Source organism: Anabrus simplex, chromosome 10 (genome assembly GCF_040414725.1).
Source record: "Anabrus simplex isolate iqAnaSimp1 chromosome 10, ASM4041472v1, whole genome shotgun sequence".
In the NCBI taxonomy this organism is placed as follows: domain Eukaryota; kingdom Metazoa; phylum Arthropoda; class Insecta; order Orthoptera; family Tettigoniidae; genus Anabrus; species Anabrus simplex.
The window spans coordinates 18,053,379-18,069,036 of record NC_090274.1 but is presented as its reverse complement, the minus strand read 5'-3'; the positions used below and the strand labels follow the sequence as shown (position 1 = coordinate 18,069,036).

Genomic DNA, 15,658 nt, shown 5'->3' with positions numbered 1-15,658 from the left:
AACGTGAATTATTCTCACTGCCTTCATGTCTATTATTTCAAACTTATGAACGCAGCTTTCACTCCCATACAGTAAATTCAATCTCACAATGGATTGAGTAATGATAAACCATTATTATTATAGAGATTGGGTGGTCTTAGTAACATCGTGGAAGCTTTTTTGAGCTTCAATACTAAATTATTGTTTGTGTCCACAGATGAAGCTGTACAATAGGAACTTCACAGCGACGGAGCGTATCGAGTACATGGGGTGGGTCAACGAAGGGATCCTCAACAACAACCAGCCCTGGCAGAGCTACAAGCCGCGCTTCCTAACGCTCAAAGGGACAGACGTTCTCCTCTTTGATTCACCACCAGTAAGCATTTCTGTGAAATATTACTGACAATTTGAGAAATATTTCATAATACCATACAAGTCTGCACTTAGTCTCGACCGACGGTATGAGATCCAGTTTGATGGTCTCCAGAGCTAGGATCCTGATGACATGTCATCTTTTAATTGTTTCACAACAGACATTGCTAACTTATACAGAAATCTTGATCATAGTTCCCACATTGTAGAAATGCTAATTTTTTTATGTTTTTTATTATCATTTTTTACCATTTTGTATTTTCATGTCATTTCCTTAAATTATACGTCATTATTTGGTCATGGAATTTATTAGACCATTTTATAATGTATATACTTCTTGAGTCATTTTCTTACTTGTTTGAGGATTTTGAAGCATTTACGCATGTGATGTTGAATATTATCGCAACTTTAAATGAGGATGAATACAAAAGTACCCGTGCCTTTACGATACAAAGGTCCAAGAATTCAAAACCGGAGACATGAAGAGAGATGTGTGGTTATCAATATACCTCGGATTTGTAGGTGGTAATAGGTTAGAATGCAAAGTAATTTGGTTTGTAGGAAGTGTTATGCAATCCGTTGTACCAAAGTGTAGGAAGAGTAGCATAAATTCAAGGAGTTCTATAGGCTGTATCCCTAATATCTATGCTAATCTCATAGCATAACCGTTGTACAGTGTAGGGTACGCTTGTTACTGGCTTAAGTAAGTTTGCATTCTAACCTATCAGCACCTAATAATCCGGACTCTACTTTCCAGTAACGGGCGCTGTGCTGGGGGAGATTTTGTGTTTATTTTTTCTGACAGTATTTTTCAACTAACAGAAAAGCATTTCAGATGAGTTCACGGATATTCTGTAATACTCAGTAATATCTATTGGTTGTCTTTTAGTTTATTGTGTAAGAGCACAAAGTTACTTATTATAGGGTAGATCCAATGTTTCCTTTGACAACGACGACGAACAACCAACGCGGCACATAACGCAACAACGGTGTTGTTATTTACTGGAATTCCTTCCATATGCAGGGCAATGGCGATGCTTTGTTACTTCACAATATACAACACACTAATAAAATCGCGCCGTGCAAACACGTAGAAATCCGACGTGACAAAACGCGAGTGTGGCTACGTACCTCGCAGGTCGTCCAGCTGCGTAAAAAACGCAGGAACACAGCTTGAAATCAAGTAAATTACGTAATAGGTGTTAATTAATTTTATATACAGTGGAACTTCGATATGTCGAATCACCTCGTGAGCTAAATGTTATTTCGAGTTATCGAAATTTGTAGATATAGAGAATACCGTTTTTGAGCATATACAGCGCATATATATAGCCTTATACTAAATACAGTATTTAAAAATATACTAACAAATTCGTATCTTACGGCATCGTTTAAATTACGACCCTTATTAAAGTAACTTTTTAGAGCCTCCACTGCTCAGGCGGCAGCGCGCCGGCCTCTCACCGCGCTGGGTTTCGTGGTTCAGATCCCGATCACTCCATGTGAGATTTGTGCTGGACAAATCGGAGACGGGACAGGTTTTTTCTCCGGGCACTCCGGATTTCCATGTCATATTTCATTCCAGCAACACTCTCCAATATAATTTCATGTCGCCTATCATTCTTTAACCATTACCCCAGAGGAGTGCGACAGGCTTCGGCAGCCGGCACAACTCCTATCCTCGCCGTAAGATGCGGGCTTCATTCATTCCATCCCTGACCCGATCGCTGACTGGAAAAGAGGTTGCAATAAAGAAACGTTTTAGAAGATGGAATACTGTACATACAGTAGGGAAACAAGAAGCATACCTCCGTTAACACTTTTGGAGAAAAAAAATCGTTAGTCTCTTCTGTTATTTTCTGCTAACCTTCTTTTCTTTTCATCTACTTTTCAACAACATTTTATTGCTGTCATCCACGACTTCCGGGGTTGATTTCGTATGTGACCGGTAATGAAAAACAACGAGGCTTCGCCGATTTTCCGATCACTACAAGTTCGTTTTTAGGTTTCCGTCATATTAGCTCCCAGCATCTCTGCAACCCTTTCTTTTACTTGTTAACTGTTCCTCACAAACTACAAATGCTGCATTGCACAGACAGTGTCGTACAAAATTCGAAGTTACAGTGTAATGTTTGCTTCGAGAAATCGAGAAATTCGTGTAACCAAATTTCGAATAATAGAGAAATAAATACACGTAAAGAATAGGACGAACGGTCGGGAAATAGAAGTTACGTCGAGATATTGAAAAAGTTCGAGATATCGAGGTTCGACTGTAGTTGATCTGACTTACTATCAAATAAGTAGCACACTCATTTTTCCATACCAACCGAGTGGCTGTGCGGTTTGGGTCAACGTAGGCATGAGCTTGTATTTGGGAGATAGTGGGTTCGAACCCCACTGTCGGTAGCCCTGAAGATGGTTTTCCTTGGTTTCGCATTTTCAAACCAGGCAAATTTTGCCATAAGACCTATGTGTGTCAGTAAAGCAAATGGTGAAAATGGAAAGCCTTTGAACGGAACCGTGCACCATCGAGCTAATTTTCAAACACCCTGTACTAAACATACAGTGTGATTACAAAGTAATGCTCACTCGTGTTTTCTGTTTGCAGCTGAACATCATGGACTGGCTGAAGTGTAACCTGGTGTTCAAGGTCTATCAGACCATGTTCCGTGTCATCAAGGACTCGGAGAATGTCGACGAGCGGCAGCACTGTTTCCTCATCCAAACGTCCGGCCACGAGTCCAGGTACCTGTCCGTGGAGACGAGGCAGGAGCTGCTCAGGATAGAGAACGCGTGGCACTGCTCGGTGTGCGCGGCGGTCATGAAGTTGGGGGTGAGTAAACACGCTGTCCGCGCAGGCCCGGTACTGACAAAAATATTAACATTTACATGCAGCTCACCTCCATTGGACGTGTGCACCACCTGGGGCAGACGACAAGAGTTGCAATCAACATCAACAATCAATCATCAATGATGTGAATTTATGGCTCTTGCCTAGGTATATCTATCAATTGTACAGCTAGCTTTTTCTTAAACATTCTTAAAGGACTTGGGATATTTATGGAATATTTCCCTCGACACTATGATCTTTCCTACTTTTAAAAACTCCACCCAAGCTTATACGTATACCAATGTCATTCCACGCCAACTCACCACTGATAGCCCGGAATATACCACATAGTCGAGCAGCTCTTCTCCTTACTCCCAAGTCTTCCCAGCCCAATGTTTGTAATATTTTCCTAACACTACTCCTTTGTCGGAAATCACTCAGAACAAATCGTGTTGCTTTCTTTTCAATGTTTTAGTTCTCGTGGTGAGGGTCCCATACACTGGAGCGGTCTTACCAGAGACTTATACGCCCTCTCCTTTACATCCTAACTTCTTCTTAATCTGTTTTCCCTCGGACTCAGCGAGGGATCCCACCTCTACCGCCTCAAGGGCAGTGTCCTGGAGCTTCAGACTCTGGGCCGGGGATACAACTGGGGAGGATGACCAGTACCTCGCCCAGGCGGTCTCACCTGCTATGTTGAACAGGGGCCTTGTGGAGGGATGGGAAGATTGGATGGGACAGGCAAGGAAGCGGCCGTGGCCTTAAGTTAGGTACCATCCCGGCATTTGCCTGGAGGAGAAGTGGGAAACCACGGAAAACCACTTCCAGGATGGCTGAGGTGGGAATCGAACCCACCTCTACACAGTTGACCTCCAGAGGCTGAGTGGACCCCGTTCCAGCCCTCGTACCACTTTTCAAATTTCGTAGCAGAGCCGGGAATCGAACCCGGACCTCCGAGGGTGGCAGCTAATCACGCTAACCACTACACCGCAGAGGCGGACTACACCCTAACTACAACCTGTAAACACTCTCATAACGATAGAAGAGATTTGTAACATTTCTTAACAACCTTGTTAATATGAATACCCAGTGAAGATCATTCCTTACGTTGGCACCTCGGTACCTACAGTGTTCCCCATGAGGTACTATCACTACTCTATACAGCAGGGCCTCTCAGGGTGCATGCACGGTGCACGGTGCAAAAGACGACTTCGCTTGATTGACCCGAGTGCAGACCCCCCTACTCCTCGATTTGGAGCAATAGCGCTGTCTCCCTCTTCCTCACTTGCTCCGTAGCGATCCAAATCCGAGCCGAGCTTAGCCGAGTAGCCTAGAGACGAAGCGTTGGTCCGAGCCGAGCCGAGCGGGACCGATGCACTGTGCGCCGCTGTTTGCACGCGTGAGATTTTGGGCGTTTGAGAGGCCCTGATATACAGTGTAACGCCATCCTTAAATAGCCTTATCTCTGATTCCAGTTCTTTACTCATATCATTTATTATATATAAGAAAACAGAAAGGTCGAATAATACTGCCCCGGCAGTATTAACTGTAATATAACATCCCTAAGTAGCACATGTTTTCGATAAGTGAAAAAAACAAAAACCAGGACTGAATGAAGTTGGCTAACATATTCGTCTTGTTTAATTGTTGTATTTTCATCAAAACTATTTACATTGTTTTGTCACCAAGGGTGTGAATTGTTTACAGTCCACATGAAAGTCTGGACACTACTCTCGGCCACAACATCTGCTAATATAAATTTCTTTTCTTCCCACAGAGTAAAACGTTTACGGTGACCACAAACTCGGGCAAGACCGCCGGACTAACGCTCGACTGGAACATGGGATTTGCCCTCTACGACACTGAGGCCAAGACCTACTCGTGGAAGTACAAGTTCTCGCAGCTGAAAGGTTCCTCGGATGACGGCAAGTGCAAGCTCAAGTTGCACTTTCAAGACAACGAGACGCGGATAATAGAAACGAAAGTAAGTATACTAAAACTCGCGCTCTGATTTACTTTTGTCTTACAGGTTATAAACTTGTTTCCGTATTGACAGTTAGACTTTTACAATAATATACCTCTCACCCTATCACAGTCTTAACACTAGATCTACTAATAATTCCATTCCTGCTATATACGATAATTCATTCACAGTAATTGCCTTCTGAGTGGAACTTTCTTCCCGAAAGTATCAGAGGGATAAGCGCTATTCGCACTTGGATACATTTTATGCACCAATAAGCTGCCTCTGTGGATCCGTGGTAGAGTGTCGGTCTCCTGATCCCAAGATAGCGGGTTCAAACCCGGCAGAGGTAGTCGGATTTTTGAAGGGCGGAAAAAAGTCCATTCGACACTCCATGTCGTACGATGTCGGCATGTAAAAGATCTCTGGTGATACATTTGGTATTTACCCGACAAAATTAATTAAATCTCAGCCATAGACGCCCAAGAGAGATCCGGTTTACTCTAGGTCCGCTAGATGGCAGACAGAGTAAACCGGAACGTCGAAATTGACGAGCAGACAGCCAGATGGCGTCAATTCGAAATGTCTGCAAACGGTAGCTGAGGCCATACGATTATTATTATTATTATTATTATTATTATTATTATTATTATTATTATTATTATTATTATTATTATGCACCGATAACGAACATATGTTAACTTGATGTTGCTACTCACAACCATTCTATTGTAATGGATGCCGTGGTAGAGGATTAGTTTAAAACTCTTAACCGTTTTGTTTTCAAATGTTATTAAATTTTATGTACTACCTCCTCTTTTTTACATGTAGGATATTAGTTTTAAGAATTTTTCTTTTTCTTTACATAGTTTACGCCCCAATTAGAGCACTTTAATTATTCGCATACATTAAAGTCTAATAGTATTAAATAGAATCAGCTTTTCGGCTACTTCTTCTTCTTCTTCCGCTCCCGAAACTCCTTCATCCTGTCGGACCTGGCTGCCGTTTGGTTGTCAACCATGCTGTACTTCCTTCGTTCAAATGTTATGAGTTTGACTCGCAAGTATTTATTCCTTAGAATTATCTTCTCTTCTCTGCATTCAGTTTGGAGCATTGATACATTTAATTCTTCCTTTTATCTATATATTAAAAAAATTGATGAAAACTAAAGTCAGTCAGTCTAGCCATTCTATCCGGTCGATTTCCTTCATTCTTTTTTTAACTGAAAGGTATTCATGCACAGATTTGTCATCAGGTACTATAAATCACTTAACTTCCGCCTTCCTCAAATTATTTGATTTTTCAATGTTTTGTCTCTTTGAAGCAATCATACATTTTGCTCTAATTGAGGTACGGAGTTCGTTTTGGCCTAAAAACACTCAGTGGATCAAACTCTTTCATTTCAGCTCTTAACTATTCAAATTGGTTTATTCTGAGGAAAGTTATGAGTGCGCATTCAATTTGACGTCTCATTTCTTCAACATTTTTTCTCACTGAAGCAATCATATCTTTCATTCTAATTGAGGTACTCAGTTCGTTTTGGTCTAAAAACATTGTGTGGATCAAGCGCTTTCTTTTTAGGTAACAACTACTTAAATTGGTAGATTCTGAGAAAATTTATGAGTACATTTGCCTCCATGACGATGATCTTTGAAGGACTTTTTAACAGTTCGGCGCGTAGTGTTGTTCCAAGGAACGTTTAATTCGATTTCTTTGTGTGATGTATTTTCAAGTGTTTTGTTGACATAATATTACATTCTGTTACCACAGCAGATCATGCGCTTTACTTCATTAACTCGAAACTTTGCAAATACATACTCTGTACATTGCGGGCGGAGCCAGCGGGAAACTGCTAGTTATATTTAATTTATTAAAACTTAATTTCATCACTCATCCGTTTTGTATTATTAATTTAATTTGTACTTAATCTAATTAGTGCAAAGTAACACAATGTAATATATTTCAATGCCTGGTTAGAAGGAACAGAAGGCATGAAAACCTTAATCTTGCCAGATAAAACAAAACATTACGAACTAACTAACTATTCAATACAGTTTCCATCTGCTCAGATGAAATTTTATTCTACCCAAACATGTTTCAAGTCCATTTGAGTCATGCACAGTGGTTATTTTCGATTAAAACATTCTGAAATATTACTATGTTTACAGAGTACAAGACTTCTAAACCACAAGATGGTAGACAGTTTCCAAGTGGACAACGAAAATATCACACGGAATGCATTTGACAGTTGCACTTCCCAGAATTAATACTATAAAATGGCAACTAAGTACAAAATAATAAAAACCTACCTTTGCAAAGAATCAACATAACTAGCAGGTCATAATCTTGATCATAGAAGGAACTGAAGATGGGCATTACAACTTACATTAGGATGTAATTTTACATATAGACAAGAGGCTATAACTCAAAACACTGTTTTATTCTTATACATGTATTAGTATGCCATAGTGAGCTCACACAATGATATAATTTTTTAGATAATTATATGAATTTTTTTGCAATGTACACTGTAAACATATAATCTTTAGTAATGTTTTACTCTAAAATAATCACTGAGGATGACTAAAATTGAGTCGAAACATGATTGGGTAGAATAAAATTCCATCTGAGCAGATGAAAACTGTATTGGATAGGAGGATGTAATAAATGTTTATTTTACTGTAAAAGATACTTCTGTCTGTCATGTTACGAAATTGGCAAGCACGTAAACTCTACAATACAACCTGATTTGCAACTCTGTGACGAATTACTTCCATAATGTTATAGAATTCATTACACTGCCTCTTTGTCAATAATCCAAATGCAAATTTAATATTGTCTAAAAATTTCGAGATATTATTTTTGGACTGTTTATCATGCACTTGACCTGTTCGCATATGTGTGTGCCTGCACATAAAGTTTTAGTTCTTCCTACTTATGTAATCAGGAGCCAGTAATTGCAGCACTATCTAATCCTGATCTGTATATAACCTATTGTTGTTTTGTCATTTTTCCTTCTAAATTTATCATAATTTTTCAAAATCTGTCGTTAATTTTTCGTGATCCTTTTATGTTTTGCATGTGGGAAACTGCACATTACAACAGGTCAATGAGTTTGTCTATCTTGGGCAGATTGTAAACATGAAAGGGGACTTAAGACCGGAAATCTTCCGACGTATCAAACGAGGATGGCAAGCTTACGGAAGAAATTCTTCAATCTTCAAATCCAACATGCCAACCCACCTGAAGAAGATAGTCTTTGACCAGAGTGTTCTCCCTGTACTGACTTACGGTCGTGAAACCTGGACATTCAGCGAGTTTGTCATGCAAAAACACAGAACAACCCAAAGAGCTATGGAACGGTTCCTGCTAGGCTTCACGAAGAAAGACAGGAAGAGAGCAGATTACATCAGGTCAGTCACAAAGGTCAGTGACATTTTAGAAAGGGTGTTTACCCTAAAATGGCAGTGAGCAGGACATGTTGCTCGGAGAACTGATGGTAGGTGGACAAAGCTTGTGCTTGACTGGAGTCCGAAAGATCATCTGAGACCTAGGGGAAGACCACCGGACAGATGGGATAAAGACATCCGTAAGATTACTGGGATCAATTGGCAGAACATCGCTCAAGACCGTCCCAGATGGAGAGACCTCATGAAATCCTACCTTGCTTCCGACTTAAAGAGGCCACATCGTAAAAACGATTGAATATGGCTGATAGTGATAGTGACTATATTTCGTAATGTCTGTTATAATTGGAGTGCGTCTCTGTTACAGACATGTGTCATAAATAAATAAATAAATAAATAAATAAATAAATAAATAAATAAATAAATAAATAAATAAATACGTTATAGGCAAGAATATTGACGAGCCCCAAAATGCCATTTAAGAATGTGATGTGACTCACTGTAGCCCATCTAGTTTCAGAACATTAATTGGCACGGTACGACAGCTCGTAATATATGTTTTCTAATGACTTGATTGCATGGGAAAAGCCTGGATTCAATTCCAAACCTCTCCACAGCATTGAGGCTGACTTTGGATGGGACGGGGGAGGCAAGGCGTTATCTGCCTCACTCAGCGAGGGATCCCACCTCTACCGCCTCAAGGACAGTGACCTGGAGCTTTAGACTCTGGGTCGGGGATACAACTCGGGAGGATGACAGTACCTCGCGCATGCGGCCTCACCTGCTATGCTGAACAGGGGCCTGGCGTGGGGATGGGAAGACTGGAGGGGATAGGCAAGGAAGAGGGAAGGAAGCGGCCGTGGCCTTAGGTACCATCCCGGCATTTGCCTGGAGGAGAATTGGGAAACCACGGAAAACCACTTCCAGGATGACTGACGTGAGAATCGAACCCGCCTCTACTCAGTTGACCTCTCGAGGCTGAGCGAACCCCGTTCCAGCCCTCGTACCACTTTTCAAATTTAGTGGCAGAGCCAGGAATCGAACCCGGGCCTCCGGGTGTGGCAGCTAATCACACTAACCACTACACCACAGAGGCGAATTTAAATTGCTTAAGGATTTAAATTAACATACATGTTTAAACATTTCTAAATATTTTGGAATTTTATTTGATAGAATATGATGATGTCACTCTACTTTTAATTAATTCGTAAGTTTTCTTTCCCAGGTAGTTAATAAATGTATGTATTCATATATTAGGCTCCATAGACTGAAGAACCTAACAGTTATTCATGTCAAGGTATACTTTTGCGTTGGGCCTTACTTCATATAGCCATTTCGTCTCTGCTTGACATCTTTCTGTTTACAAAATAATTTCTTGTGTCACACGGATAGACTTTTACTACGAACTGAATCATACGTGTTTTTAGTGAGAATTGTAAACTCGTCTTGAATTTGAAGAAGTGGTCGCCATTAACCGAGTGAACTTGGTGCTGCTATTCTTTAACTTTATGTGTATGTTCCGTGTGTTCATTTTTGCTGATCCTCTTACGTCGTCATTAAGACGGTGCACTCATGGTCGAGAGGGGTTGTGGTTATATAAAGCCAGCAGTCTTCTATGTTGATTGGAATATTACTACGATTCTCAATAACCAAATATATATTACTTGATCTGAGAAAGTAAAATTAAAGTAGAGTAAAATGTGACCGTTGAGGTGAGGTGACCTATATATTATATTTACATATGTCACTTCTGACAAGTTGAAATGACACCAGAAGTTCAGGCGTGAACCTTCAGGACAGAAAGAGCAGGTTCAGCAAGTAGCAATCAGTGGCTGCCAATAAAGCAAGATGGTGCGATTTATCAGCCGCTGCAGTGCTGAAAACATAATAACTCAAACACACCTAAACGAAGCCTAATCCTTTATACCCCTCTTCGCTCGGCTTACATTCTGTAAGTATACCAATGGTCTGTACTGACCAGAACTTACCAAAGCATACCATTGGTCTGTACTCACCAGAACTTAACCAAAGCATACCATTGGTCTGTACTCACCAGAACTTAACCAAAGCATACCAGTGGTCTGTCACTCACCAGAACTTAACCAAAGCATACCAGTGGTCTGTCACTCACCAGAACTTATCCAAAGCATACCAGTGGTCTGTCACTCACCAGAATTTATCCAAAGCATACCAGTGGTCTGTCACTCACCAGAACTTATCCAAAGCATACCAGTGGTCTGTCACTCACCAGAACCTAACCAAGACAGACCTGTTGCTAAAAGTTAACATACACAGCTAGATAAGTTATAAATAGATGAATAATCTGTCGAAAGCGCTCCCTCAGAGAAGGGATACGAACGTTTGAAAAAGAATGGTGGTGATGGTAATTATTTTAAGAAGATCCTCTATGAACACTAATCAGAAGGCATTAGCAACAGCAAGGGAAGGGCCACGACAAGACCGTTGGGGTAGGAAAATGGAGACAGTGAAGACTGAAGTAGAGGAACTGCGGTCACCAAATTTGAGATCCCTTTCTTACAGGGATGTGTTCTACCTACCTCACCCACAGGGAGGTTGGAAAGGACCCTGCTATCCACAAAATCTGTCGCCACGTATCAGCCAGTGTGCAGCGTAAAATGTCAGTTAATTTTTGTTGTTACTTATCGTATACGATCTATGATTGCTGAAGCCCTGAGAGAAAAGCATTATACTGTCTACGAGGAGGTACATGGATTTTCTCAGACAGGGTCAAGCCGGCGGACTGACATGATAGCTATACCGCCGCGCTCAAGTAAAAGGTTCATAATAGACCCCACAATTAGAACCGAAGCATCATCCACTCAACCACATGATGTACACAAGAAAAAAATTGATATAGGTGAACCTACAATTCCATACTACGCCGAGAATCATCTGGACTCATAGATGTTTTAGGATTGATGGTAGGTGCACGAGGCACCATTACTCACACATTTCACAACTTTTGTAAGAAATTTAATTTCCATAATCAGTTTATTGAGGACATTGGGTTAGCAGCTCTGAAAGGATCGTTAGCATTAGTAAAAAAACATCTATACTAGCTATATCTTTGTCCTATGAGGAATTCCTAATGGATTTCAATATTATTGACTGATACACATTTTTTAAATTATTAAGTAGGCTTTACTATAGTATACCTATCATTTATGGACACATTTTAAACGACCCTTTTAATTATTATTCAAATTTTCATGCAAGCTTTGTCTTTTTGGCAACTCCCAAAAGTGGGGAAGCAGAAATAAATGCATATTGGCAGCCATTTTGTCAGTAACAAGATGGATTGTAAACCAAATTGGCCACACTTACCTTTTTTTACATGCGAATCACTCCATAATTTGTACCCACCGTTCGAGAGTTTGGGTAGAGACAAAGCATAGCAGTGCATTAGGTAGGGTTCATGTTGACAATCACATGGTTACTTTATTTCAAATGTTTTTATTCAAGAAATGCAGTCATAGGATAGCCAAATAAAAGTGATGGCTCCTGTAAATAATATAGTTACAAGCACAAAGAGGCAGATCTTTCGATTGTGTAGTAGAGTCTTAGGAAGTGAGCATTAATTCTAAACTAATGACTGTCTTTTCTGTTTCAGGAGTTAGAAACGTCAAATCTTCAAAGCTTGCTGTTTTGTATGCATGCATTCTTAACCGCCAAAGTAGCATCTGTGGACCCTGCATTCCTGAGTTCAAAGACACCATAAGAAGAGTCGTACAACCTACGTAGCCAACATTCCAGATGCGTCCTCATTACAGTATTACGTTCTTCAGGCACAAACGCAATGAGCCAACCAGAGACTTTTCCCTTCGTTAACGTGCTGAAACCATACTTTGTGATCAAACTTTTATTTGACTTTGGTAACTTTTGCTGAAAATAACAAGTTTTATACATTTTAAAAAATTCTATGCTTCTGCTCTGAAATTCTACATACAAAAGTAATCTCTCCGTAGAAAACGAAATGTGGTTTCACACTACAAAAGAACCTGATTTGTACTTTTATATTAGATAGAAGATCTTCCCATTATTCATTACGTTAGATGAATTGCTCCGCAAGATCTGATCCAGTAAACCCTTACCTACCGTTTGTACATGAACAATATGTTTATTATCGAGGAAGATTGTCAAATATTGACTAAAGTTTGTGGATCTCTTTTGTTTGTTGTTTAGGCCATCTGTACATAGCCTAACCTCTTCATTCTTGCGACACTACTGAGCCCTGTACCTACTCTACTCTGTTTGTCATATTCATTATCCTGGACTCCCCCATCATTCTCACCCTCTAAACCTCACTGAAGAAGTCCTGGATGTCTCTTTAATCTCTCTCTCCTTCCGGTCAAAGTTTGCCAAATTGTTCTCCTATGATCAACTCGCTATGAATCATGTGACCTTGGTGTGGATGGAGGCTTGTGCCGAGCCGTAGGTGAAACCATATTGGATGGGTATCTGTCAAATGAGGTAGCTGCCATTCGGAAACTGCAAGGGCAGCTGCCTGGATGATACATTGAAATGAGCTCTTAATAAGTTACTGATACTTATATGAAAACAAAGGGAAACTACAGCTCTCTCTGGATGACCTACATACAGGGAGTATAATTTAAGACTTCGCTCTTATGCTCACAGGCCGCGGGAATCCCCAAGCGAGCGCTTTATGGGTTGTGTCAAGCTTAGCGTGGTAAGAAGTGTTGACAGCTGTTCACTACTAACTATTGGACTTTTAATGTGTGTTGTGCGGTTAGTATCGCGATGGCTAACTACACTACAGCGCAAAGAATATCTTAGGTCGAGTGTTATTTGCACAAGAAGAAGATACCAGATAAAAGGTGCTATCAAAAATTCGTAGACAGTTTCTCGGTTCTACATTACCATCAAAACGTTACGTGTAACAACTCGTTCTCAAGTGGCGTAGTACTGGTTCCGTAACTTAAGAAAAAACAACGAAGGAGAACAGCTCTCACACAAGAGAGGTTAAAAGATATACAGGCAAGATTGCAAGTCAGTCCACATAAGTCGCTTAGGAGAACAGCTCAGGAAACTGGTATTTCACATAAGTCAGCAGATAGTGCAAGAAAATTATTACATTTGCGATCTCATCGGGCTCATCCAGTGGTGAGTTCAGTTTCGTTTACTTGTTTATTTATTTATTTATTTATTTATTTATTTATTTATTTATTTATTTATTTATTTATTTATTTATTTATTTATTTATTTATTTATTTATTTATTTATTTGTCCTGAGCACGTATATAGCTAATCAGTTCAGGTTCGTTTAGTTACTACAGGCGTAATTATGCCGCTTCTTTGAGACGACTACGTTCGCTCGCCATTGCGGGCACTGTGCTCGCTGTCACCGCTTCTCAGCACTCCTATGTCTCGGTACTCCGCTACGAAGTCTTAAATTATACTTCCTGCAAAATAATGAGCTGATGTACCTCATAGAACATCAGTTCAATCGCATGTTCAATACCCACTCACTTTGCACCGCTACACATACACAGGAATAATGACAATAATAACAAACTAAATGAGATCATGGACCTTAGTTATTTCTTTACATGGTATGAAAGACAAACAATTCCTTGACCATGACATATAGTTAGTAACAGGATCAAATATTGCGGAGTATTTCTGTAGGACCTAGTTTGGATGGCTCACTTCCAATGCTATTTCCAGGTAAGGAGTTCATCTCACAACACTTAAGGAACAGCTCTGACTCGCCCCAGAACACAACAGCTCTTCCTTATTCTGACAAATTAGTAATGCTGTTAGTTCTCTATTCATTTCAATATGTAATTTGCAGATGTAAAAATCAATGTAAGAGGTACCGTATCTGCAACAATGGATTTGAATGTAATGTTCGCTCTATAAAGAGCAATAAATTCTGACAAATCCCACACAGCTATGCTCACCTCTTGCTTTTGCATCAACTGTATGAAGTCCTAAAAGAAGGTTGATGAATATATTAAAAGGAGTTCGAATGCTCCCTCTTTCTAATATTAATACTGCTAAATTTATGTCAATGTAATTTTGGAACGTGTGGAGGAAATAATTTGACATATTGGCAGTTGTATGTAGCATCTATTATATTGTAAGTTCACTGACCCATAATCAAAGACTATTACGGGCTGAATACGATTTACAATTTCCTCCTACATACAGCATTTTATGAGAAGGATATATTTTACATATAGTAGTCTTAGTAAAAAATATTTTGTTTGGATTTGTGTTCAGGATCTTAACTTAATTGTCATAAAAACTGTACTGTAATATTATCCGTTATGTAGTTCGTGAGATACTGAAAATGGCAGATGCAACAGGCCGTGTTCAAAGCAATCCTTTATTAACATTCACAAGTACTTCATTATAAACTAAATACCTCACTGGTTAGCAAAAGTTACCGTGACTTCGTAGGAAATCGAGCTTATTGCATAAATCTGTGGTGATCACAACCTTCTGTATTAGTTAATTGTGAATATTCGGTGGTTTGGCAAGGAGTATGTGAAGTGTATATTGGAAGTACAGTGGAACCTCATTAATCCGGGATTAATTGAGGCTCTAGGTTGCCCGAATTAATGAAAGTCCGGATTAAACAAATTAACTTATGATATGAACCAAGGTACATAAACACTCTGTTCAGTAAGAGGAACGCGTACAGGTCAGTATTTTAAATTTAAGAAATACAAAAGTTATTTAGTAAACAAGATATAATGCAATACAGCATTAGGCCCTTAAAAATACAGATAAATAGTGCTATAGAGAATTAGAACATGGCAATCAAGGCGCACCTTCATTGAACACACTTGACGCGCTTACTGGTTTGAGAAATGCTGATCTTTTATTGTCTTCCTTTGACATTGATTTCTTCAATAATTAACTCACGCAAATGTCTCAAATGTTTGTAATAAGGTTTGATCGTTGTTATCTTCAACGTATTTAATAACAATGTTTAGGTGTTTGGCTTAGGGTTAATAATATCATCTGCTTCATCCTGGTCATATTCATCCGCTTCAGAGCTTTCTGTAATTGCATGTATGTGTTGTGTATTATTATCAAACGGCTGTCCGTATTAATGAG

At 39.6% G+C, this 15,658-nt stretch overlaps 1 protein-coding gene across 1 annotated transcript in view; it reads left to right on the top strand.

The window, feature by feature from the left end:
• Nucleotides 1-12,290, top strand: part of Syn2 (Syntrophin-like 2) — a 46,399-nt gene extending 34,109 nt beyond the window's left edge. The window contains exons 6-9 of the mRNA XM_067154589.2: nucleotides 197-355; nucleotides 2,960-3,184; nucleotides 4,959-5,165; nucleotides 12,183-12,290. Of these exons, the coding sequence (XP_067010690.1) occupies nucleotides 197-355; nucleotides 2,960-3,184; nucleotides 4,959-5,165; nucleotides 12,183-12,290 (699 nt within the window). The remainder of the gene's footprint in view (nucleotides 1-196; nucleotides 356-2,959; nucleotides 3,185-4,958; nucleotides 5,166-12,182) is intronic.
• The last annotated feature ends 3,368 nt before the right edge of the window (nucleotides 12,291-15,658 follow it).